We start from the raw sequence: 27736 nt of genomic DNA, 5'->3' as shown, positions 1-27736 counted from the left end.
CACTCCAGACTTATGGATGAATCTATTAATATTCCTTGGGCTAGTGTAAAATAATGTATTGAGTCAAGTCAGGGTTATTTACATGCTTTTTACAATAAAAGCAGCTTTACAGGTTGATTTACTCTATTTTGATATAGATCTATACAAGATGTTTTAGCTACTAATGTATGATTTTATTTTTATTTAGGCCTAAAAAAACATAAGGTATAACACACGAGCAAATAACAAGGTAATGTTTTTTATATATTTTTTAATATGATTTATTTTAAAGTCACCAAATTAGATCAAAGATTTAGAAATAAAAACGCGTACACCTGTTTTTATATCATATTAAAAAGACGAGACTGCGCCTTTAAATTGTCCAGCTGTTGTCATAGTAACCAGAGCTCCAGTGTGTTTTGCGACAGACCGTGTTCTGCGCCGCAGCACATCAGCAGCTAGATGAAAGCAGCATAAACGCTTGTGAGTTTCATTTACTTATTCCACATATAATCGCATTTAATGTATATATAATATGTAATATATGAAGCGTGTGACGAGAGTGAGTGATAATGTGATCTGCGTGTTTAACAACTTTATATATATATGTGGCCTTGCGTTTCTAAAATAACCATTACATAAAATATAGGCAGATTTCTGCATGTTTACATTAAATGTAATTTCTCTGTAGGTTCTATCAACACTTTAACCTTCACAGAACGCATTACTATGGATTTTGGACACAGTACCATTGTATTCTCTTAAATACTGTGCTATAAATACATCATATGATAATCACAACGTTTTACTGGTAATACCTTGGTATTCTTGGAATATGGAAATACCATGGTTTATGAATATGGTATTCATTCTGTAGCATGGTATTGCCATCTGATACCATCACTGTACCATGGCACTGCCATAATACTTTTTGTAAGGGATTTTGCAATGCATTCTGTCAGAATGCTATGAAATTAAACATCATGTTTATAGCACATTTACAGCACTGTTTATTATTATTATTATTATTGACTTTTTTAATGGCCAATGCTAATACAAATATCTGGAGAGCAAGTGAGATGTGTGTATTGATATTGACATGAAACAAATCTGTTTCTTTTCAAAGTAATTGGATCTGCTGAAGAGAAACTAATGAGAAATGAGCAGGGCACACCACATTCATCAATGTGAAGACCTATAGGCAATATAGCATTCCTTTAGCTCAAACAATAGAGGATGGCACTAACAATGCCAAGGTCATGGGATCGATTCCCAGGGAATGCATGTACTGATAAAATGTCCAACATGAATGCAAAGTAAGATGTTTTGAATAAAAGCATCTGCCTAATGCATTAATGTTAATATCAACAACCTTAAATAGAGCTAATACATCAGTTAATCCTAAATTACAATTATTTACACATTGTCATCGATTCAGTTAGATTATGTTCTCAACTTGGCACATTAACCAATAAGAAACATGGTGAAAAGTAATGTTCTAAACTTACCTTGTTGAAAAAAGTACGCACGTTTGTATTTTCAAACCACAAATGCAAGTAAACATAACTGTATTCTTATAAAATCAGAGAACATCAGTGTTTCCAGTGGAGACAGGTGGGTTTAATAAGGTATTTAGTGTCTCTGAAGCTGTCAAGTTAGTTCACTGTTTAACCATCCAGCAAATCATAAAAAATATATATTCTATATATTATTTACGTGTTTTTTTTATTTATTTTATATTTCTATACAACCATAATTACTCATATTAGCCGTCAGCCGAGTGGTCAGCCTGGACGATATATTTGTCTATCACTAATTATTGTTATTATTATTGTTATTTATTTTTTTCTCCAGAGTTTCAGTGCTATGGAGATGCCCCCTGGGTGAGCACCAATGCACTTAGTCATGGAAACATCATGTTTACATCCGTCTGCTTTTTAGTTAGCTGCATGTGATCCTGTTATGCAACATGCAGCCCTGGAGTTACCGGAAGAGTCCTGTTAGTGGGACTCCCTGAATCCAGGGGGTTTCCAAGCCCACCCATGCCTGTCATTCCCATCCCACGGAGGGTTCGCTCCTTCCACGGCCCTCACACTACCTGCATGCACTCCGCCTGTGGCCCTGCGCGCACCGCCCAACTCGTACGCACCAAATACAACAACTTTGACCTATACCTGAAGTCTCGATGGATGTATAGTTTCATCCGATTCCTTCTTTATTTTGGCTGCAGCCTTTTTACATCCCTCCTCTGGGTGGCGCTGTCTGCACTCTTCTGCCTGCAGTACGTGAGCGTGCGAATTTTCCTTCGCCTTCAGTATAAGCTGTCTGTCATTCTCCTGCTGCTGGGTCACCACCGGCTGGACTTCGGCATCCTCAATGATCTGTTTATATACAGCATGCATGTTACCATGTTTCTGATTGGAGGCCTGGGATGGTGTTTCATGGTCTTTGTAGATATGTGAACTTCTGACTGGCTGAGTGAAATCTGTGTTGAAGGACAGAAGTGCCTTTGATTTGCTTTTTGAGCATGCAGCTCTTACACATCATGACAGAACTGAGAACATGTGTGAAACACTCTTTAAAAGAGCTGAAATGCTTTTCCACAGTTTGCATATCATTCGTGTAATTTTTATGAGTGTGCATGTTTGTTCTTTTTTTTTCAAGATTTTATATTAATCAAATGTATTCTAACACTGTGCGTTGGAGAATATGATTTTTTTTTTTTAATGTCACTAAACCAATGCCCCATATGTTTTTAAATCTGCATGTGCCTTTGATTTAATGCGAATGTTTTCTTTTGAAAAGGTGGTATTTCATCACAGTTTTCCTTCCTTCCATTCTCATGCAGCTATATCCTTCACTAATTGGCCTCTTCCAGCTTACTTGCGGTGTTCAGACCATATTATTTGTATGGTGCCAATCAGAGCATGAGTCTGATGCCCCATGTTGCATTAGTGTGGTGTTATTGGCGCCAGTCTGGCATGAAAGTAAAATGAGTGAGTACAATCTCCTATTGTTTGAGGATCAAACATCATATGCCTCATACTTGGCCAAGCACACTCTTTTGTTCTGAAACTGAACGGACACAAGTGACATTTCAGACAAGCCATTGTATAGCTCAACACAGAAGGGTCAGTGCCCTGATGAACACTGAACTGATGACAAATCTTCAGCTGCTGAATGACTGGAGTATCACCTACAGTGTGTCAAATGGGTAACTCTCTTGGAGGGACACGTATCTACTACTGCAGACATGCTCAGATGGTTGTTGTGGTGTAGCACAGTTCAGTAACATCTCAGGAACAGCATCGAAACACTATGAATAAAAACGATGTAAATCTCACTGGTGTGTGCAATTATGATTTCTGTGTATAATGAATGTGTCCCAGACAATTGTGTCCTACTTTTGTTTCAAAGAGGTGTATTTGGATATTCTGTGTTTTTGACGTTGACCAATATAGGTTTTTAGGGGCCTATATTGATATCTTGAGAACAATAAAACACAGATATATTTATACAGTGGGTGTAGAAAAGAATCACCCCCTTCAAAATAATCACATTTTGTTGCAAAGAAGCTTGAAATGAAGACGGACACACCTTTATTTACTATAACATCCAAATGGAAGATAAACACCATGTCAGAAAAAAAACAATCACTGAGTTTCAAAAAGGATCACCCTCTCCTAAAAATGACTTATAAACTCAGTCAGGTGTAGCTAAGCACCTTCTCAGTGGCACACGAAGCCATTTGACTTTCCGCTGCGATCAGCCGTGCTCATTTTTTATCAGCTCAGCATGAAGAGAGCTTTCCTGGAGCATTTCAGTCCTTGGTAGTGCAACTGAAGCAAACAATCAACTATAGATGGCAAGGCACTGTCAAAAGATCTCCGGGATAAAGCTGCGGACAAGCACCAGATAAAAAAATAAATAAAAAATTCAAAGGCTTTATCAATGCCTAGAAGCACAGTGAAGTCTATTATTAAGAAGTGGAAGGTATTTGGTACAACACAGGCCCTCCTTGGATCAGGACGTCACTCCAAGTTGGATGAAAGAGTCAGGAGGAAACTGATCAGAGAGGCCACCAAGAGTCCCACAGTAACTCTGAAGCAGCTGCCATAATATGACAGAGTGGTCACTGTGTGCATGTGACAACAATATCACAAATTCTCCACAAATGTGGCTTGTATGGGAGGGTTGCCAGAAAAAAGCCACTCCTCAAGAAAGGCCACATGCAATCACAACTGAGCTTTGCCAAAAAACACACCTTGAAGATTCTGAGGCAGATGAGACTAAAATTTAATTATTTGGTCTCAACACCAAACAATATGACTGGTGGAAATTCCAAAACAGCACACCATCCAAATAACACCATTCCTACGGTAAAGCATGGAGCTGGTAATATCCTGTGATGGTGTTTCTCTGCAGCAGGGACTGGTACACTTGTCAGGATAGAAGGAAAAATGCATGGTTGTCAATGAAAGTTGTCAATGGGAAGAAGGTCTACCTTCCAACATGGTGACCCAGAGCATACAGAAAAAACTGAGCACACAGTGGTTGAAGGAGAAAAAGGTGAATGTCCTTGCATGGCCTAGTCAGAGTGGAATGACTTGAAGACTCCACAAACGCTCATCAAATTGAACTGAACTTGATCAGTTCTGCAAAGACGAGTGGGCAAATATTGCAAAGTCTAGATGTGCAAAGTTAATAAAGGCATATCCCAACAACAGACTAAAAGCTGTAATTAAAGCAAAATGTGGTTCACTGACACAAGGGGTGATCCTTTTTTCCAACTCAGTGATTCTGGTTTTTAATTTTGGAGTTAAATTTTTCAATTGGATGTTATATGCACTGAGTAAATACAGCTTGATGAAACAAAAACTGTCTGTCTTTATTTCAGGCTGCAAAGCAACAAAATGGGATTATTTTTAAGTGGGGTGATTCTTTTCTATACCCACTGTACATAAAAATGATATACATATGTATATATAAAGCAATGAACACAATTCTAAAAAATACTTATTTACATAATATTGGTGTGAATATTAAAATAAAATAAACTGCTGATTTATGACAATAACACACTTAGGAGTGTTAGGCGTCCAACAGCCCTCTTGTGTGCTAAACTACTCTCTTACGCTAAAAATTCAGGTACTAGTTCAAAACCACCAGTTTAGAATTGGCAATGGATTAAAGGGATAGTTCACCCAAAAATGAAAATTATGTCATTAATGACTCACCCTCATGTCGTTCCAAACCCGTGAGACCTCCGTTCATCTTCGGAACACAGTATAAGATATTTTAGATTTAGTCCGAGAGCTTTCTGTCCCTCCATTGAGAATGTATGTACGGTATACTGTCCACGTCCAGAAAGGTAATAAAAACATCTTCAAAGTAGTCCATGTGACATCAGAGGGTCCGTTAGAATTTTTTGAAGCATCGAGAATACATTTTGGTCTTAATTCAGCATTGACTTCTCTCCCGGGTCTGTTATGAGCGCGTTCACAACACTGCAGTTTAGTGATATCCGGTTCGCGAACGAATCACTCGATGTAACCAGATCTGCTTGAACCAGTTCACCAAATCGAACTGAATCGTTTGAAACGGTTCGCGTCAACAATAAGCATTAATCCACAAATGGCTTAAGCTGTTAACTTTTTTAACATGGCTGACACTCCCTCTGAGTTCAAATAAACTAATCTCCCGGAGTAATTCATTTACTTAAACAGTACACTGACTGAACTGATGAACGCCGAGCCAGATAACGAACGAAACATTGACTCGTTCTCGAGTCAAGAACCGTTTCTGTCGGACGCGTCCGGTTGACTTTATTGAGGATTTGATTATACTGCGCATGCGTGAAGTAGACTGACGCACAGCGCGTCTGAACCGAACTGGTTCTTTTGGTGATTGATTCTGAACTTATTCTGTGCTTATGTTATGAGCGCGGGTAAACCGAAGGCTTGAATCAAGGGCAATCATCGCCAATGAAGTCATTACGTCGAGCGCAAAAGAACTGGTGAACCGTTTTCGGCAACCGGTTTATTGAATCAAACTGTCCGAAAGAACCGGTTCGCGGAAAAGAACAGAACTTCCCATCACTACCGGTGATCCGAAAAACCGATGCAACCGGTTCTTGACTCGAGAACGAGTCAATGTTTTGTTCGTTATCTGGCTCGGCTCATGTTCATCTTCAGTTCTCTCTTCACAGCAGTTCAGTCAGTGTACTGTTTGAGTAAATGAATTTCTCCGGGATATTGGTTTATTTGAACTCAGAGGGAGTGTCAGCCATGTTTAAAAAGTTAACAGCTTAAGTCATTTGTGGATTAATGCTTATTGTTGACGCGAACCGTTTCAAACGATTCAGTTCGATTTGGTGAACTGGTTCAAGAAGATCCGGTTACATCGAGTGATTCGTTCGCGAACCGGATATCACTAAACTGCAGTGTTGTGAACGCGCGCATAACAGACCCGGGAGAGAAGTCAATGCTGAATAAAGTCGTAGTTTTTGATATTTTTGGACTAAAATGTATTTTTGATGCTTCAAAAAATTCTAACGGACCCTCTGATGTCACATGGACTACTTTGAAGATGTTTTTATTACCTTTCTGGACGTGGACAGTATAACGTACATACATTCTCAATGGAGGGACAGAAAGCTCTCGGACTAAATCTAAAATATCTTATACTGTGTTCCGAAGATGAACGGAGGTCTTACGGGTTTGGAACGACATGAGGGTGAGTCATTAATGACATAATGACATATGACATATATATGATATCTATATATATATATATATATATGTATATATATATACATATATAGAGGTCAAATAATAGGTGCAGTTATGACCTAATGGTGTGGTGGTTTCTGCCGCTTCTGTGAGAAAGCACTCTCTAAGTCTTGAGGTTTTGATGCCAGAAGAGAGACTTTATTATCAGAGATAATGAAGCCAAGAGACTCTGCAGAGAATCTGTTGAGTCTGTGCCTGCACACTCTTTATATAGAGTTTTTCCTCAAGGCATGTTTCATACAAAGTCCTTCTACCCCCATACAAACTACACATTTTACTCACCTGCAGTCCTCCATACACACAGGAAACATATGATCATAATAGTAGAATAACTTGATTATCTCCTGCAGGCCTCCTTACATACAGGACACACATGATCATAATAGTAGATTACAAACATGGCTATATTTACACTGATTATACTTGATTAATTCATATTTTGATTAATACAACTCTTATACTGTACATATCCCCCTTTGAGACTTACTAAGTCTCACCTTCACTTTTCTTAACCCAGAGTGCAGTTTTATAATTCAGTCTCATCAGTGACAAACTCCATTGTGTCCTTCACCACCAGTATGGAGGACCTATCTCACCATCAAAACAGATGATGACCCTCAGGTAATCACTTCAAACTTCACTGCTTTCTAGGAAGTAAGGGGCATCAAGATATCCACACATCTTTGTAGCACAGTGGAACTTCCAAGTTATATCTTTCATACATTAACATACATGATATACTTATTACTGGTATGTTATATCCAGTGTTTTGTACTTATGGAGGGTATAGATGGTGGTTTTGTATGTCCTCATTATTTTATAACACTTTGAAGTCCAGTCAAATATTTATGTAATGTCGAGGGAGGCTGAACACTTTGGAAGCAATTGAAGAGTGTCAGATGGGGTTGCATTGTGTTGTGTGACTCGGCAAAATAGTGCCCTCTGGAATCTACCATTCTTATTCAGTGCGTCACAGACCACTGACAAAGGAGTACATGATTAAAATAAACATTATAATTACTTACAGTACTTTTTTCCTTCTTCCTTTTTTAAAGTTTTGCGAAAATTTCCCAGAATTTAGTAAAAGGGGATTTAAGGTGCAGTCAAATTCAACTTTAAGCAATGAAATTGTTTTGGACCCCACAACAATTATGAGCAACAGAACATGATGTTAGACACTAGGGAGGGGTTTCTCAACTCTGGGCCTCAAGGTCCACTTTCGAGGGCTTGAGAAGGTCGTCTCAGTGTGATTTTGTGTTGTAAAGGGTCTTTCTGTGATATGTCCCCATGCAGCAAACCAAAATTAGAGTATCTAACCTACTTGGAGACCCCAGGTGAGGCCCTAGAAAGGGTACCAACTGGGGAGTCTATTCAACTGCTGGGACTTGACAGAGGAACCTAGAAGGGAGTGATTGGGTGGAATGGCCCGCCTGATATGAACCCGAGTGGTGTTCTGTTAATGGACTTTTGTGCTGTTCATGGATAGGCCTTGTTGGAAGAAGAGAGTGTAATGTGCGCACATCCAAAAACTTTGGGCAGGTGCTCGATCATATGAAACCCTTTACAGTCAATAAACAAAAATATCCACTACGGCTCTCAAAAATGTATTAAAATCACAACATTTCGACCCTAAGGTCTTCGTCAGGCAAAACAACAAGTGAATCAGAAGAGTACAATTTATTATCAATATAAAATTTTATTTATGTCACCACCTCTTCTGGGTATTTTTACTTGTTCAATACCTAAATATCGAAGAGTCGTTTACTTGTTCAATACCTAAATATCGAAGAGTCGACAAATTTAGTTTATGAGTATGTGAATTTGTATTTTAATAATATTGGTTATTTTTTTGTTTTTACATGAAATTCCCTTTACTTTTGGACATTTAATCATATAAATTACGTCAATTATCATTTGTATGTTTCCAATAGTTTATTTTATTTGTGTTGTGATGTACGGGTTTTTGTTTATTTTGGTCATTCAATAGTATATTACTTTATCGAAGAGTCGACAAAATGGTCAACATTTAATCATATAAATTACTTGGTCGGGAATCCTTTTTTGGTGTTACATGAAATTCCCTCATCCAGAGTGTTTACTTTTAGGTCTGTTTACCTCAGTAAAACCATTTACCAGTGAGGATTGCTGAAAAACTTTTAGCTGTTTACCTGAGTGAGGATGGCTAAATCTTATCCAATTATTTGCATAACTTCTCTCACGAAGACCATATATTTTTTTATAACTGACTAATTGGGAGACTTTTCTTTAGAGGAGTAGGATGAAAACTCTGACCGTGTAATATTGTATTTCTAGCGTGATTGTTTTATTTTTCTTTAGAGGAGTAGGATGAAAACTCTGACCGTGTAATATTGTATTTCTAGCCGTAGGTTTTCTATACAAATCTGTCACCAATCTATTGTTATCTTTTATTATGAGTAAGTCAAGAAAACTAACTTTGTTAAATGCTTCAGTTTAAAAATTTTTTTTTAATATGTTAAATAATTCTGTTAGAAATTTTTTGATATAAGAAAAATATTGTTGATATATTGACCCAATAGAATTGTGTTTATCTTTTATTTGAGTAAGTAGAAAACTAACTTGAAAAAAAGGATTGACCATTGTATTTAATTCTTTATTTGAGAAATTGTTTATAATAATGTTCAATTATACAGTTTAATGTTTGTTGTTAATAAAGTATGTATTTGTATGATTCAGGGAATTTGTGATAAACATTGCAGTTCCCTTGATCTGTAAAAAAAGTGTAATTTTTATAATAAAAAAGTTTTTTTTTACAATTGTGATAATGAGCACTTATCAGGATCAACTAAATGCTGGATATTTAAAAGTATGTGAAATATTTAAAGTTTGCACCATAGAATCTTTAAAATATGTCCAAGAGATTTACACACAGTCTTTTATTGACATTTCCACATCCCTAAACATGAAGTGGCACAAACCGAAAAGTAATTGGTTGCTTTATCTGTCATTCATATGGCCTCTTGGGCGAGCCTTGCCATTCAAAGCGGCCAAGGTTCCCATAGCCAGACCTTCAGACTGACGGCAGAAGGTCTGGCTATGGGAGACTATCAAATGACAAGAGAGGCTGCCATACAGACCTGACAAGCCCAAACAGATTGTGAGGATAAGCTGGGAATGGTTGATGGAGGCTACTATCCAGAACATCTTTAACTCCAACCTATGGAAGAGTTATTCCTTCATTATCAATGGCCCTGTTTAAGACCCCCATTGTGAATTTTTTTGTGGTAATGACAAGCTGACTTTGCCTTATCCTGCTTATTACACAGACATTACACATTATCCCGCTCATTACACTGAAAAAAAAGAAAGAAAAAAAACATGGATATGAAATATTGATTTGAGAATAAAATATTACTTTATGTGAGAAAATAGAGATTGTGGAGTGATATGAAACATTAAACTTGCAAATCTATGTTAAGAGTAAATTGGTTGTCTGGGACAACAGTCAGGACTGCTAATGGTTTGAATACTTGTAAAAATTGACAAAGATGACATGGTCAGCACCATTGTTTTTAGCATCATGTGAAATACTTTGATTCTAGATGGTCAATGACAGCATTCAGTTCTTAAATATTTCACAATAGTAATTGCTATTCAGAGCTAAACTGTATAACTGTCCAGGATTCCATGACCCAGGGTAAACTATTTCAAGTGTGAAAAGCCTTTCTGTGTCGCTCTGAATATTTCATGTAGGCCTACATTTATTTTGGTATTTGTTAAGTGGCCATAATTAAGTACAGTCAGACTGTCATTTTAGCTAGGCCTAAATAAGTTCCTACAAGGTGATCTACTTTGGTGATAATCACCCAGTCTGATATTATTTTGCAAGTACTTGAACATAGTTAAGTTTGAGGAATAAATGTTTAACCGGCTTGCCATAATTGTTCATTAGACATGAACTGTACGGGACGGTCCGACTGTGTCTTTAAAAACTCCTGAAAGCGTTCGAGAATGATGTCAGACTGAACGCAAAATCACTTCCTGAACTGAGAGAGAGAAAGATAGAGAGAGAGAAACTCAGACAGAGGCAAATGTGGAGAGCTCTGGCGCTGTAGGGAGAGAGCAGTGGAGGTGAGGAGGGTCTGGCTGAACACGGACCCCGCTGGAAACTTCACATCCACAGAAACACGCCGCTACAGAGAGTCGGGCTCTTATATGGAGGAGAGACTCGCCGGGTAAATATATGACACGCATCATGTTTGAGTCTGGATGGCAGGACTGCATGACGCATATGGGGCCATATTTTATTTCCTACTTCATATATTTCTATGGTTCAGAGTCACTGATGGAGATCAGATTTCAGCGCGGCGGGTAACGTCATATACTCAGAAGTGAAACTTGGGTTTGTTTTGACCTCGTGAACATTAATGCCTCAAATCCAAGTCATTTGTTTTGGCTCCTGAAAGTTGTTTAAAAATAAAAGTGTGGCAGTGAAGGAATGCAGGTGAATTCGGTGAAATGTGTTTTCGCGAGCAGAACGTGAGAACCTGCGCGCGCGCGCGTTTTATTTAATTATTTTTATTTTTTTTATAGTGTTTTAATGCAGACTTATGATGATGATGATGATTGTAGTGGACTGCAGACCATCACAAACACTGTTACAACTTATTCGACTTTTGCAAAACTCCCTAAGGCCTGTCAAGTAGCCTACTGTTTTTGTATATTACACCATATGGTACTGTACCACCAGGTACCATCTTATGACGTTTAGCTGAAAATGGTAGCATCTTATTACGTGTTTTTGGGCTGAAGAACATTGGAGTTCTCCAATACAGAAAACAAATATTATGTAGAAAGATCAATGCTTTTTTTTCTTATACAAATTGAAGACACACAGCTATAAATTTCCTTTCATTTTATTTGCTTTATTCCATGACAGCATGCTGACAATCTCCAGCTGCAACTTTTTGTTTATAAATGAAGTTCATTGTAGCATGAATCCTCAGCAGCTGATTTGTTCATTGAATCCGGATGTCATATTAAACTCAGAAACCAGATGAACAGAGACAGGGCTGCATGCACTTGATGAGATCTCAAACTAACGGTTTTTGATATGGTGAGTTTGATGTGCAGTTCATAGTGTGTTCAGACAGGTCTGGGGCTGATCTTTAGTTTCGGTTGAGTGAGTGCATGTGGCTTTAAGGTTATTCAGATGGTGACTAAATTGGAGAAAGGAAGTTTGGTCAGAGGAGAGAGTGTATAGCCACATGGAGTGTGTGTGTGTGTGTGTGTGTGTGTGACTGTTTCGTGCTGCTGTCTGGTTTCCAAGACATGTGACTGTGCACAATGCCTCCTTTCCTATGCAACTAACATCTCACTCTCTCCATCTAGTTGATATCTAACAAAATATGTGACCCTGGTCTTAAGTCACTGGGGTATATTTGTAGCAATAGCCAAAAAAAAAAAAAAAAACATTATATGGGTCAAAATTATTGATTTTTTCTTTATGCCAAAAATCATTAGGCTATTAAGTAAAGATCATATTGCATGAAGATATTTTGTAAATTTCCTACTGTAAATATATCAAAACTTAATATTTGATTAGTAATATGCATTGCTAAGAACTTCATTTGAATAACTTGAAAGGCGATTTTCTCAATATTTAGATTTTTTGCACCCTCAGATTCCAGATTTTCAGCCAAATATTGTCCTATCCTAACAAACATCCATCAATGGAAAGCTTATTTATTCAGCTTTCAGATGACGTATAAATCTCAATTTTGAAAAATTGACCCTTATGACTGGTTTTGTGGTCCAGGGTCACATATTTTATTGTGTGCACAGTAATTCGTTTTAACAGAATAGTGTGCTCTTAGTGTCATATTCCTTACCAAAAGAAAGCCTTGCTGCCTTACCAAATGCCCGCTTTTCTGGGTTCCTCCTTAGGAAGAGCATGTGAAGATATTTTGAGGTAGTTTTTGGACTATGGTGGCGTATTTCCAGGCCTGTAGAGCCACATGGCTTCTTTTCACAGCTACACACTGCTGTAAAATCCACACCAGCTGTTACTGCACATGAGCTGAATATGAATACATCACTGTTTTGATGCACATATGGGTTTTTCGGTGGCTGAGTCTTAAATATGTGCTTACAGACTAGCAAACAGTGATTTATATTTGCTGTCTCAAAATATCAAAATGTTTGTTAGTTGCAGACCCACATGGCATTGACCTTTTTGGTTCATAAATGCCTCTTGAATAGCTATGGTTTTTCCTTTATTTAGAGAACAAACTGTGGTCACACATCCAATATCGTCATCTGTGCATCATTCTCACACAATATACAAGGCCATGTTTCTCGGGCTCAATGCATGCCTGTAAGAGCGCTGTCTTTGGTTTGGCCAGCTGCCACGTCCCTGATGACGCGCAGCAGCTGTATTTTTGCACTGTGTCCTGAGTTGCCTTCCCGAGGCCTCGCTCTACCAAAAATTCCACATGGGGCTGAAGAGCCAGCCGGGGTTTGTTGGATTTGCCTGAAGTGCTCTCTGGGCCGAACCCTGACGGGCCCCTTCACTGAGACCCTTATCTGAATACAATGAGCACGCTCTGTTCATCAGTAATTAGATCTCGGGCCCAGAGACTCTTGAGACGTGCTGTGATGAATCTATCGTTCTGTATGATGTGGGCGCTACACCATCGGTGACATGCGCTTCATGGACCTTTTGTTTGTCGAGAACAGACTTAAAATCTTAAGAGTATTTCGCACTGATTCACTGCAGACTGATAAAGGCATTCTGACACAACTGTGTGCAATTTGTGCTAGAAAATATCAAAACTTTTGTATTTATTTATCGTTAGCTTACTGCTAGACGAGAGAGCAGTGCTCCACAAATGGGTATTTTTAGTGGCCAGTTCCTAAAACTATTAATTTATTTATAATTATTATTTCATTGTTAAACTGTTCATCCTAAATAATGAAACAAAACTTATTTCAACCCTGTCACAGTATGATTGGTATTACAGTATTATTTTTATTTAAATCAGGGTTGTTATGGTTAACTTAAACTAAAGGTTTTTTTTTTTTTCTTTTTTTTTTGGTTACTCGAAACAAAATAAATGGTAACTGTAAGTAAATGTTATGTAAATGTTAATTTTATAAGTAATATAAAATTTATAGAAAAAATATTTAAAATAGTTGCTAAAAGTAATTGTTTCTAATTTTATGGTCTGATGTAATAAAATAATTATGTATTAAAACTGAAATAAAAATTAATAAAACTAAAGACATATTTAAACAAATGATAACTAATAAAAATGACAAAAACACAACAAAATTGCAGAAACTTTAACTAAAATTAAAACAAATTCAAATCATATAATAATCTCATACATAGATACGCACATACTTACTTACTTTTAATTAATTAATTAATTAATTTTAATAACCCCTGACCAAAAATGTTTTCTTCTAACCATGTAATTGTCAAAATGTTTCTGGATTTAAGATCGATGCAAAACCTCAGAACCTCAGCTCTCAAAAATCATTGCACCACACTGCGTTATTTACAATCTTGCAGGCTCTGTGCCAAGAACAGTATTTTTTCTGTAAAAAAATAAAAATAAATAAATAACAAAAATGTGTTTTTCCTGTAACAGAGTTGAACTGTTGAGCTTAATGAGGCCAATATGAGTGAAATGATGATAAAGACCCCCCAAAAAAGCCATTTCTCTTTTAAAACATGTTTTATTCCAGCCCTGTTACATTCAGAGTGTTTCGGGGTTGAACGTTACAGGGTTGAATATCGGTGCAAAAGCAGTTTATATAGGACATTTCACAGAGACTTCTTTGAATCCAGGGTTAGGGTTCATCTCTCATGTAGCCCATATTGTTTACAGTGAGTAAACGCCCAGTTGGCATGTATTAATAGTAACTATGCACCTGTCGCTGTTTCTTTGATGCCAGTGAGATGCTGGTGAATATGCTGGACTTCAGATCCCGTCTACATTCAGGTCTCCTATCAAATCAAATGAAAAGCAGTTGCTTCATATAGTCACTGTATGAACCTGTTCAGTCAGATGTTGGAATGAATGTGGGTGGGAATGACCTTTGTTGTCATTGTGTTGTGTAAACAGTGTCTTCATGGAAAACTGTTCATGCTTAACTGTATTTCTGTGTACTTTTGTAAGAGGGAAAATATGGGATAAAAGAGATGCAGTGATGGTGCAGCGATAAGAGCAATAAGCGCTCTTTTATGGACATTTTAAATCAACAATATGCAATGAACATTGCACGCAGACTCTGAATGTATGATTTACTGTCAAACTTGGGCTGGAGGATTGATAGTTTGTTAAATTAAACAGTTTTTTTCTGCCTCTCCCTCCCTCCCCCTCTGTGTCTTTGTGATTTCTGGTAAGTGACATTGCTGGCCTTTGGCATAACGCCTGGCATGATCACATGATATGGATGTCACGCCAGTCTATGTGTGTGTGTGTGTGTGAAGTGAGTCTGTGAATAATTCCACATGAATGACTGTGTGTATCTTGAATAATTCCAGCAGGGCAGAGCTCACTGGGACTGTAAGCTCTGACGATTTTTCCACTTCAGCCGTCCTGTGACGTGTTGTTCAGGACTCTTAAAGCTGCTTTTATCAGTTCTAATGACTGCCCGGGTCTTGTTCAGAGATATATTGCCAAGTATGTGTTTCTGTGTTTGATACACATGTTAAAACACGCACATGCTATGCACCAGTTGCCTCAACTAGCATGCAAATTATTGTTCCCGTTATTTATTTACTTTTTTTTTTTTTTTTTACAAATGGCATGCAAATTATTGTTCCCGTTATTTATTTATGTCATCCTGTATGTCATCCTGCATTGATGAACATGATGCAGCACAATGACTGAGATGAGATACTGAAATTAAATATAGATTTTTTTTATGAAAGTTTGTGTTACATTTTAGAAACACAGTATTGTCTTTTTTCCTTAATTCCATAAACAAAAGTTTATTTCTGAATGAATCAGCCATTTGAATGAATCGATTGAATTAATGATTCAATAATTCACTCATTAACTGTCACCTACTTGCACTTTGTTCATCTTTAGTGTATAATTTCATTTTTTTTATTATTTAATATTTCCATATTATTTTTTAGACCCATTAATGGCTATTTAAAACCTATTCATCTCATAGCATTATTTATGCAATTCTAATCGCAGTGTGAAAATATACCTAAATGCTACTTGACAAAAAAAAGGGACATGACGTATGGCCAAGTAGGGTGTCCCATACTCTCTGCATTTAACCCAGCCAAGTGCGCGTACACACACACACACACACCTTTGGGGTTCGGTGCCTTGTTCAAGGGTCTCACCTCAGTATTGACGGTGGAAGAGAGCGCTATACATTCACTGCCCCCACCTACAATCCCTCCCGGTACCGAGACTTTAACCCGCGACCTTTGGGTTACAAGTCCAACTCTCTAATCACTTGACAGCTCTAAAATTAACTTATTAGTGCTCATAGTGGGGTGATCAAACACTAATATTAAGTATTAACATTATGAATGATGGTGAGTGTTATTGAGGAGAGTGTGCTGCTGCTTTAGTGATCAGACGCACCATTTGAATCATAAAACAGGTGGAAAAATCCCACGGACAAACTCAAGCCAAATCTCTCTTTTCATGCCAGGCAGCAGGAAAACACCTTTGTGTATGGTGGTGGTGCATTTTGCACAAGCAAACACCACTGATATTTTCTTACAATTAATAGTCCTAAATCTCTTCACAAGAATCAGAAGTGTAGTTTACCTTTAGTTTAGTGTAGTTTTTACCTTTTCTATATTATTATCATGTGTTTTATGCCACAGTCCTGTTCTCTTGTGCACACCTGTGGTGTATGAGCTCTCATGTGCCATGATCCAGATCTTTGGTTGAGCTCCAGCAGAATGTCTGGAAAAATCTCAGGGAACAGCCTGTTTTATCTTCATCTGCACTGCTCCCATGATCCAGTGCAAACCCACTGTGGCGATCCTTAACTCGGCTCTTATTAATCTTTTTTATGAACTGATAATGATCAGCAACAACGTTACATGATGGAAATTTCTAGAAATCGCAATCTGTTAGAGCTGAATTTGCTTAATTATTATATGTGACCCTGGACCACAAAACCAGTCATAAGGGTCAAGTTTTTGAAATTAAGATTTAATATATGAATAAATAAATGAATAAATAAGCTTTCCATTGATGTATGGTTTGTTAGGATCGGACAATATTTGGCCGAGATACAACTGTTTGAAAATCTGGAATCTGTGGGTGCAAAAAAATCTAAATATTAAGAAAATCGCCTTTAAAATTATCCAAATTAAGTTCTTAGCAAAGCATATTACTAATCAAAAATTAAGGTTTAATATATTTACAGTAGGAAATTGACAAAATATCTTCATGGAACATGATCTTTACTTAATATCCTAATGATTTTTGGCATAAAAGAAAAATCAATAATTTTGACCCATACAATGTATGCTATTGCTACAAATATACCCCAGTGATTTAACACTGGTTTTGTGCTCCAGGGTCACATATATGGTCAACTGTAGTGTGTGGTTGTGCAATTTCAGACAAACTTCTCAGTCGAGATGAAACGCTGAGAATTGTGCTTGGCTGATTTTGTATATGGTTAACCCATACTCAACTTTTAGCCTCTTCAGTGTTTATATGTGACGTTTAGCTGCAGTGCCATTTGTTTGCTCGTTTCTAGTCAAAGCAGATCATATTTTTCTCTGGCCCTGAAGCCATGTTGATTTATTATAATTTAGATTTCAGTACAGTGCAACTGATGAGGACTTGGAGGCTGATTCAGCTGCAAATCATTAACTGTTTATGTGAAGACTGTACTGAAGATGACTTTATTTAAACCATTTAACAAGTGTGATTTTTAGTCAAGGATCACAGATCCTTCCTGGATTTAACTTTTTAAATCACAATGTTTATAGACTGGCTGGTTAGTTTTATTACAGGTCATAATGTTGCAAATAATGTTCAGTATCTTGCACAGACTGATCTTTTCACTTATTAGGACCTCATTACATCACCATGGGTATTGATATTGTCTTGCTTGATTTTTTTTGGGATAATTTTATGAATCACCAATAAGGGTGCCACATTTCCGTTTGGTATGACATTCACGTTCAATACATGCTTGTGAGTTGTGGTTTTTCAGTTTTGCTTTTAAATAATTTCTGTGCATTTTATTTCTCTCCCAATAGGCCTTTATCACAGTCCGCATTTCATCACATCCGACTCCGATTAGTAGCGTAAAAGCATTTCCACCTGCATTATTGTCAATGTATGGACACCAGTTTTGTGAAGAAAATCAGGGCAGTTTCTAGCCATTTTGACACCCTGGGCGAAATCCCTATTGGCGCCCACCCATCCCACTCCCAAACAAGATCATTTAAGATTACTTACAAATTAACATAAAACTGATTATGTAAACACTCAAATCTTAAATAGCAACATTGATACACTTCCAAATTATAATTGTATATATATATATATATATATATATATATATATATATATATATATATATATATATATATATCACATTTCTTGTCAGACTTCCACAATTCTGAACGCATTATTTGTAAATTGACTGTTAAGATATAAATTTTGCACCATTTATCATTTGTAATACCATTGTGTAGCCACTACATGCCTGTATAGCCCTATATAAAATACAGCTTTGTGCAATCCCTAGTTGCTAAGAAATTGTCGTCACACATAAATACATTTTATTACATTTGGATTTGTTAAGATATTATCAATGGCTACTTTTTGTCTTTATCTGTTTTGTTGTTGTTTGAAGCGTTGATTTATAGTGTCAGTTTTTGCATTTTTATTTCAGACAAACCTATACAACCCTTTGTAACCCCAAACTACATATAAAAGCTTGATCAGTCACATACTTATTCCCTTGTTACTTTTTGACGCGTGAATTTCACCTTTAAATAACGCAACGCTCTGCCCTCTATGTGTATACGCTGCTCCCATTCAACAGATTCAAGCCACCAGCGCACTGCTGTCTGTTGGACTGCAGAAAGATACTAACTTTTCAATCTGCTATACGTTACTGACTGTACTGACAAACTATGCTGACTTAGGAAATGTGATGTGACGGATGTGATAAGCATAAGTGACATGGCAGTTTTAAGGGACGGGGTTAATGTTATATTGGACTTATTGAAAAGGGAAACTTATGGGGTCATTGTTTATTAAAAATTCATATAGGTGGCATATCTGCGGCTTAAATGCCGATGCAGATATATCTGCGACAGACTCATATCGGCCGATAAAATCGGCAAAACAATAAATCAGTCGGGCTCTAATTAAGACTTTGTTGTACCATTTAACACTGTTTATGGCCTTAAATTTGATACGATAAAACTTAAGACCTTTTAAGGACCTATCAACTTTGCTAATTTTTGAAAATGCCATTGTTTTTTACTTACTGAAAGTTTCATCTGTCTGTGTGCTGCTCTCTGCTCTCTTCACTGCATGCATGCCTGCATGTCTGTCCGTAGCAACAGTTAACTGTAGTAGCAACCTGTGGCGCCGTAGGACTCAAACAGCTCTACTGAGCTGACCTTGATGTGCTTGTTATAAATTTCATTTTGTAAGAAAATAGCGTCTGCCATTTATTTATTTCCTTATGTCAAAAGGCTTCACGGTCCAGATGGACACATCTCGCGGTCCGGATTCGGATCGGAGTATGCCAGTTGGTGACCCCTGACCTAGATGATGCTGCATGAGCAGATCTAATGTAATGTAGCAATCAGCACTTTTCGATTCCACTCTAATCGCAACAGTCGTAATTGGTGGCATTTTTTCCCCAAACTCCTTTTAATTTCTGCTTCTGGTCTACAGTACATCTCAGACTGTATTAACTGATGAAACTGCTCTTTGCATGATGCTTCATGCATCACAACAGACGCTGTGAGATGCAGTTACAGCAGCCGTTTGAGCTGTTGCTCACTGACTCATGTAGTTATCATGCTTTCACTAAGCACACTGGCAGCTGCACTCATCTGAGCATTCAATGCTGCAGTGTATATGATCAGTATGTGTAGAATACAGTATGGATGGGTGATCTTAAATCATGATTGCCTTGTTTTGTATGGTTTGGCATGCTGACACAGTGAAGCAGTGTGTTCAGTATAATGATGAGATCAAATCATCACTGCACTGATGCTTACAGGTCAGGTGTGTGTCTGTCTTCACTGCAGCCGGTTTTAAAACTCCATCAGTTTTATCATGCAGTTCGGCTGAGGAAATGGGTGAAATGTTTACAATTAATCCTGTCATGTGATTTGAATTGCTGCCCCCAAGATTTCTCTAGATTGACCTTTGACCTGTGCTGTATGTATTTGAAAGTGCCATGAACAAATGGAGTTTATGGAACATTTGCTGTTATGAACATATTCATCTGAGATCATGTGAGCGCTAAGTCTAGAGCAGGAAATGGACATAAAATTCATTTACATTATAACACACTCACTCTTTGCATTTATATTTATCATCTGGATTATTTCTTTACTGAAATCTAAATCCCCACAGTTCCAGCTCACACAGTATTGATGGGTCTTTACCTCGAATGACAGCAGCAGATCTGAAGACACTGTGTATAATGCATATTGCATACAACTGTGGCTAGTGCTGCTTGATATCACTTGCTGTCTGGCTTTAGTTTGGTTTTACATTAATGGTAATATCCTGGATATTAGTTATAATATTGGTGTTTGAGTTGCGTTTGAGGAAGAGTTAGACACTGCCCTTGCCATATCATTAAGAGAGAGTTTTGTTTTGAGACATTTTCAGAGTCATGAAAAATCTGCTTTCGTGATAAGATGTGCTTAACTCTGCACTAACGACGCATTCCTGTCGCGTAACACACATTCACACTTCAATAAGCTGACAGAAAGCGTGTTATTGCATTTACATGCCGTGCGAAATCGGAGTAAGATGCAAAAAAACTACCTGTTGCGACCGATAAAAGAAAACGGGTTACCTTGTTTACATGACCACGTGCGTTTTCAGCTTATTAAGCATAATCGGCTTAAGAACGTGCATGTAAACGTGCTCATTTAGCAGCAGGTGAACTCGACAGGCAGAACTGTATTCGATTTTGTTTTCAGAAGTAGTCAGTGCTTCTTACTTTTACATGGAGAGACGTTTTGATTATGAATTCTACACTAATTTCACTCATTTCTTTGTTTATTTTTTCTGTACAGCTCTATTTTAAAGAAATCACTATCGACTTCGGATTAACCCTAAATGACACATAGACTTGTCCACCACAGTTTCATGGTATTATGGCTGCTTCTCATTTATTTTTCAGTTGTTTGTTATGAATGGCTCCCTGTGCTGTACTTTATCACTGCTGCTTCTGCTGTCTGTCTGGACAATAGTAGAATAAACACACACACACACCAAAAACTGCTAGAAATCAAAAACCGCTGAGGGATGAATGATAATAGTGCTGTCCAGTACCTATGTTTACCAAATTGCTAAATAAAGCTGACTCCAAATTAGGTCAGATCATCATGGCCAAAAGAATTAATGATAACTATATTAACCAGCAAAGTATTGTCTAGTGAAAACAAAAATAAAAATAGCCTAAATAAATAATGGTATCAGTCAAATAAGAAAAAACTTTATTTTGTGGTTTCCCTTTTTTGCCTAATAACTCGCACTCAAAATATGACTGTAGGGAGTGGGGATGAGGGATTATATAATAATATATCGTCACCTTCTGGCATGGACGCTAGTTATAGTTATTTTTATAGTTATAGTTTTTGGTGTTAACTCGCTATATAGCCAAAGCGACGCAGCCATTAAACAGTTGTTCAAATGGAACATATATATATATATGTATATATATATGTTAGATTATATTATGCATTTTTGGGCAATTGTTACATGTATGATTTGTTCCTAGCTTTGTTTTCTCTGGCCCCATCCACACGTAGATGCGTTTAGCTGTATACGTAAAAAATTAGTATCGTATCGGCATTTTGTCCAGACAGATTGAGCGTTTGGGAGCCAGAAACCCTTTTTTTTTGGAACCGGGTTCCAGAGTGGATAAATCGGAAAACGACACCCTTGCGTTTTCGTGTGAACAGCCAATCCATATATTTTGTGAAACGATGATGTCATTATCCCATGTCTTGACCTTAGTCAGACACCTCTACATCACGCAATAGCAACAACAACAATGGCTGACTACCAATGTTCCCTTTAAGCTGCGCGCGCGCGCGCGGCCGCGCACTTCTTCCACCGCAGCTGCGCAGAAGAAATAATGTGCCGCGCACACGCATAAATGAGTTGGGAAAGCCATTTGCGAAAGCGAATGAATTGCAATGCTCGGATAAACCGCTACAGAGTTGATATCACCAGTTAGAACCGGTGAATGTGGTTAGTTTCATAGAAAAGGAATGTGCGGCAAATGAATCGCTGTAGAAACCGAATATTTTAATGGCTGCGTACGAAATAGCTCAAATCGTGCGCCGACGCAAACGCAATGAATTGAAATAAAACGTCATCATGTATTAAAGAAGAGCGTCTTGATTAAGTGCTGGAAATAGCGGATGATGGGCACAGAACGGTAACAAAACTCAGAGACATTTACAGTCACACACTGGTGTAGTTTACATAGCTATAGAAGAATTGACATTCACGTTTTTTTTTTATATATTTAACTTACAGATCTCAGTTTAAATGCTTCAGTTTCTATTCTATTCTATCAGTTTACATGCTTCAGTTTCTATTCTATTGTATTCTATTCTATCAGTTTAAATGCTTCAGTTTCTATTCTATTCTATCAGTTTAAATGCTTCAGTTTCTATTCTATTCTATCAGTTTAAATGCTTCAGTTTCTATTCTATTCTATTCTATTCTATTCTATCAGTTTAAATGCTTTAGTTTGTTTTGATATTATATTATGTTAGGCCTATATTATAAACATAATAAATAATTGACCTTGTTTTTTAATGGAGTCTCTGCTCATCAAGGATGTATTTATTTTATCGAAAATACAGAAGAAAAAAACAGTAATATTGTGAAACATTATTGCAATTTTCTAATATTGGTTTCCTGTTTTAATATACTTTAAAATATAATTTATTCCCGAGGAGCAAAGCTGAATTTTCAGCATCATTACTCCAGCCTTCAGTGTCATATTATCCTTCAGAAATCATTCTAATATGCTGATTTACTATCAGTGTTGAATCTGTTGTAATGCTTAATATTTTTACTTATTTTTTATTTTTATTTTTTGGAACATGTGATACTTTTTTTCTTTGATTCTTAGATTAATAAAAAGTTAAAAAGAACAGCATTTATTCAAAATAGAACTCTTTTCTAAAAATATGTCTTTATTATCACTTTTTAAACCATTTAACACATTCTTACTGAATAAAAGTATTAATTTCTTTAAAAAAAGAAAAAAATTACTGACCACAAACTTTTTATTAGTGTATATTGTAACACAAAATTTCTATTTTGAATAAACACTGTCCTTTTTAACTTTTTATTTATCAAAGAATACCCAAAAAAATCACAAGTCCCCAAAAAAATATTAAGCAGCACAACAGTTTCCAGCACTGATAATAAATCAGCATATTAGAATGATTTCTGAAGGATCATGTGACACTGAAGACTGGAGTAATGATGCTGACAATTGCTTTGCTTCATAGGAATAAATTATATTTTAAAGTATATTAAAATAGAAAACTTTTATTTTAAATTGCAATAATATTTCACAGTATTATTTTGTGAAATAATATTCAGTAAGTTTTATTAGGTAATCTAAAATGTACATCATTTAGTCACGGGTCAAATCAAATACAAATAGCACATTACAGTTAAAAGTTACACACTTTTTTTGTGTGCGCGCTGTACACGTCTGGTATAAACAATGTTTTTGCACAGGTGGCCGAAATGTCCGCCCAATAGAGAAAAGTTTTGCTCAGCAAAAAAAAAAATTAGAGGGAAGCATTGATGATTACATGTTTTTGTCTTTGTTGGAGAAGTTTATGTGACTATTAGCTTTACTAAAGAAAAATCTAAAATTACTAAAGCAAAAATGTTTGTATACAGCCCGCAAGGTTTATGTGCATGCTCCAAGTCTTCTTCTCCATTTTTAGTGTATCTCTGTGGCAGAATTATTGCGACACATACTGGTCTGGCAAGTATACTACATCATTTTGAGTGGTTTCAGTGGTTTCGTGTGTACTACATTTTTTTTAGAACGAGAAAAAAAAAAAGATCAGATAGGAAAAGCTCTGGCTTTTGGATGTGGCCTCTGTTTTGTCTCTGACCTAGTTTTCACCTGTTGTCACCTTAATTAACTCATCAGTTCCTTTGTTTGCTCCATGTATTTAAACCCTTAGTTCTCCCTTTGTCTCTGTCTGTTCTTGTCGATTCTCATCTTCTCAAGTGTTTTGTAATGTTTCTCTGAGTTTGCTATTAACATCTATTTCCAGTTTATTCTTCTTCGTACTGCGCTTTTCTATACTACCAACATGTAACAGCAATAATTTGCGATCTGACAGGTTAATGTTAGGACAGCATGCTGTCCAAACCAGAAAACTAAAGTGAAAAATTGGCTTTGAAAGCACACAGTGATGCCTGGACTCACTTTGATAAGTGCCTTTGATGATGTAATGAAAGTGCAAGATGTGTGACGCCAATACGCCATACAGTACTTGACTTTAAAATGAGATAGTGTTGTAATAGCACGTTGTGAATTCCTTAGTGTCCTTAGTTGCCCACCAATAGTTTTAGTGAAGGTTTTGCTTAGAAATAGTAGATTAATTCCTTTAATTTCTCTCATTGTTTTCGTCGGTTTTTTTCGTTGTTTTGGTAGATTGTCAGTTTGTTAGGAGAAAAACTCAATCAAGTCCTCTCATTACTAACTTGTATTTATCTACAAAAAAATGTTAAATTAGGGCTGGGCGATCTCTATTATTCATGCGCATCTTATAGTAAATCTGGTTGTTTTCACCTGCTTTTTTAATAGACAGAGGTGACAAGGTTCCTTACGTACTCTTCGAAGGCGAGCTTCACGATATTGCATGCTTGGAGTAAATGGCAGTGTACAAACATTATTGACAGGTGATGGGCGATGTATTTCAGGGAACCGGCTTTAGTGTTGCGCACTGATGAGTTGTTTCATTTTCAAAAACATTGATACATTGTTAATAATCCAGCAGTAATATTTTTTCTCGTCATATTTTGTCATGTCAGTCTTCACCTGTCTAAATGGGTGATTCTTGAGCTGCAAAGTGGACCAGATTTCATGCCTACAGTCAAACATCTGGTAACACGAGAGATATGCGATGTTAAGAGCATACATCAACTAATCTAGATTATAAACTAAATTCAAGATATAACAGCCAATCATGTCAAATTTACACTGCAAAGGTGGCACAGACGTGCTTTTGAAGTGGCATTTTGGTGTCTTTACACAGACTGTTTAATGCTGCTCAGAGGTGGCATTGATGCATTTACACTGCAATTACACCTTTATACAGTAATTTGATACAAGGGACTGAGGTTGGTCAAAGCAGGCATAATTTAGTCTGGTTTTATGCAGCATTTGTCTTTACACAGAATTTTGAGCAAGCACAGAGCTGGCTTAGTAAAGATGCATTTAGTCTATAATGAAGTAGAAAAGTAAAATGACTGCAGATTGTGATAATGTGTGTTTTGGAAACTCTTAACTAGTGGTGGACTGATATATTGACCAAACTGGCAGCATTGATTTGAGGAATCACTCACATCTGAGTTGAGGGTTTGATTCAAGGGGGTTTTGATTCAATAGCAATAGTCCTGCTTGACTTAGTGAACAAGACTAGTTCATTACCAGTTGGAAAGACAGACTTGCGGAGCAGGTGAGGATTATTTGATGGAAATGTTTGTTTGGTTTGTGTGCTGAGTCATATTCAGGACAAAGGGTTGAAGAGCAGTGGCTTATTGTCTTGTGGATTGATTTGTATCTTGAAACCGAGCTGGAAACCGTCCTACACACGCACACACGCATGCACACATTGTAGTGTATCATTTCATCCCACATTTCCAGGACTTCTCAGAATTCTTAATGAGTTTATGAGGAGCTAGTTACCAGACTTGACATATATTCCTTAAATCAGTTCGACAGTACATTATTTGTCCTCCATTTGCTGACAAAAAGTATTTTTTTACCTCTGCTACTGTTCCAATGTTCATTAGTAGGTGGGTCTTCTTTGTACTATATTTCCAGGTTACAGCACTTGACCTTTAACCAATATCTGTCATTATTTTCAAGTCCTTCTGGAATTTCTCCCAAATACAATGCACAAAATTATTTTTTGGTGTATTGAGGGTAAAAATATTGTTCATAGTTAACCATACTGTATAACCTCCCAAAAACCTTTTTTCAAATAATCTAGCATTTTTCTTAAAAATAAGTTGAAACTGAACAAAGTTTTTGGTCTTTATGATTGGGCTAATATTATATAACTGAGATTAGTCTCACAAGCATAGCAATACACAGGGTTTTTAGAAATACTGAGGTCCAAAACCTGAGCTTACTAGGGGGTTTGGTGGCATATGGTAAATTGTAGGTAAATGATAATAGAATTTAAAATTTTAGGTGAACTATTTCTTTAAAGGAGTCATATGACGTCACTAAAAATAACATTATTTTGTGTATTTGGTGAAATGAAATGTGTTTATGTGGTTTAAGGTTAAAAAAACACTTTATTTTCCACATACTGTACATTATTTTTTCTCCTCTATGCCCCGCCTTCTGAAACACTTTGATTTTTATGAAGCTCTTTTTTCTGAAAAGCGAGGTGTGCTCTGATTGGCCAACTATCCAGTGCTTTGTGATTGGCCGAATACTTCAAGCATGTGACGGAAATGTTACGCCCCTTAACATACTGTTATGCCTGTTATGCAAATCCGTGAATTAATGTTCTGAAGTGAGGTAAACTTCAACAGATTACCCCTGCTCAGGGAGTAGAGAGCAATGAACAGTGTGTAGGGACCATGTCAATGGGAACACAGTTCATGCACGGAGCTCACTTCTAACAAGCTGATTATCTGAATCAGGTGTGTTAACAGAGAGAGACATGCAAAATATGCAGAGCTCGGGGGCACGAGGAGTGGAATTGAGAACCGCTGGTGTAGGTGTACATGTTAATAAAGGATTTTGCTTCAGAATTATGCTACCATCTTTTTTAATGGGAGGTAGGATGGTGTGGGTGTGTATGTTAATTTGTTATTTTGCTTCAGAGTTGTGAAAAACTAATAAACCTATTACAAAAGAGGCATTTGTAGTATCCACTGGGGACATAATTACGGATTATAATGACTTATACTGTCTTTTTATTTGATTTTGATGAATGATTTTGTTTAAGAATTTTTGTATTTGTGATCTGAGAAATGACAAACCACATGTTGTGCTGTATAATATAATAAAAACTTGCGTTTGAATCGTTAGTGCCAAATCCTTTAAATTCAAAAATGTACTAACAGTTTGTGAGTCAGAACAACCGGCATTGTAGTCTACTCTCCCAGGATCAGGAAACAGTCCTCCAAAAAATGCACTGCACACATCTGAAGGTTGAACTGTTCTGGAACAGTGTTGTAAATACAACTTAACCACTGATTTCTAGTTGTTTTCTCTTTTGGAAGACCAAACAAAGTATTTTCGCTCTCGCATGGAAACACACAGCCTCTTCACAATATGTTGGTGGTGGTGGCAGCAGCAATAAAGTTATGCCTTCTTTCTTTGTGTGAACATTTAGGTGGCGTTATGCAAATCTTCGCCGACAGTTTTTGCGAAATTGCTGACAAATGTCCGAAAAAAAAGTTTGGGCACCAAAGTAAAGTTATTATTGGGCAGTTATTGCATAACTTTTATTATCACTATACCTCAGGGGG

The 27736-nt window shown here is 36.8% G+C and overlaps 2 protein-coding genes across 2 annotated transcripts in view; both read left to right on the top strand.

The window, feature by feature from the left end:
- Positions 1–388: 388 nt before the first annotated feature.
- On the top strand, positions 389–3322 carry LOC109087723 (transmembrane protein 250-like). The gene is made up of 2 exons (XM_019101929.2): positions 389–462; positions 1834–3322. The coding sequence occupies exon 2, from the start codon at positions 2022–2024 to the stop codon at positions 2439–2441; it is 420 nt and encodes a 139-aa protein (XP_018957474.2). The 5' UTR covers positions 389–462; positions 1834–2021; the 3' UTR covers positions 2442–3322.
- Positions 3323–10664: 7342 nt separating this feature from the next.
- The window catches only part of LOC109087704 (nucleus accumbens-associated protein 2-like), a 33735-nt gene continuing 16663 nt past the window's right edge, over positions 10665–27736 (top strand). Inside the window, exon 1 of the mRNA XM_042761316.1 lies at positions 10665–10984. The gene's annotated coding sequence lies outside the window, so the exon portion shown is untranslated. The remainder of the gene's footprint in view (positions 10985–27736) is intronic.

This window comes from Cyprinus carpio, chromosome A7 (genome assembly GCF_018340385.1).
Source record: "Cyprinus carpio isolate SPL01 chromosome A7, ASM1834038v1, whole genome shotgun sequence".
NCBI classification, from domain to species: domain Eukaryota; kingdom Metazoa; phylum Chordata; class Actinopteri; order Cypriniformes; family Cyprinidae; genus Cyprinus; species Cyprinus carpio.
This window is presented reverse-complemented; position numbering and strand designations above follow the sequence as displayed.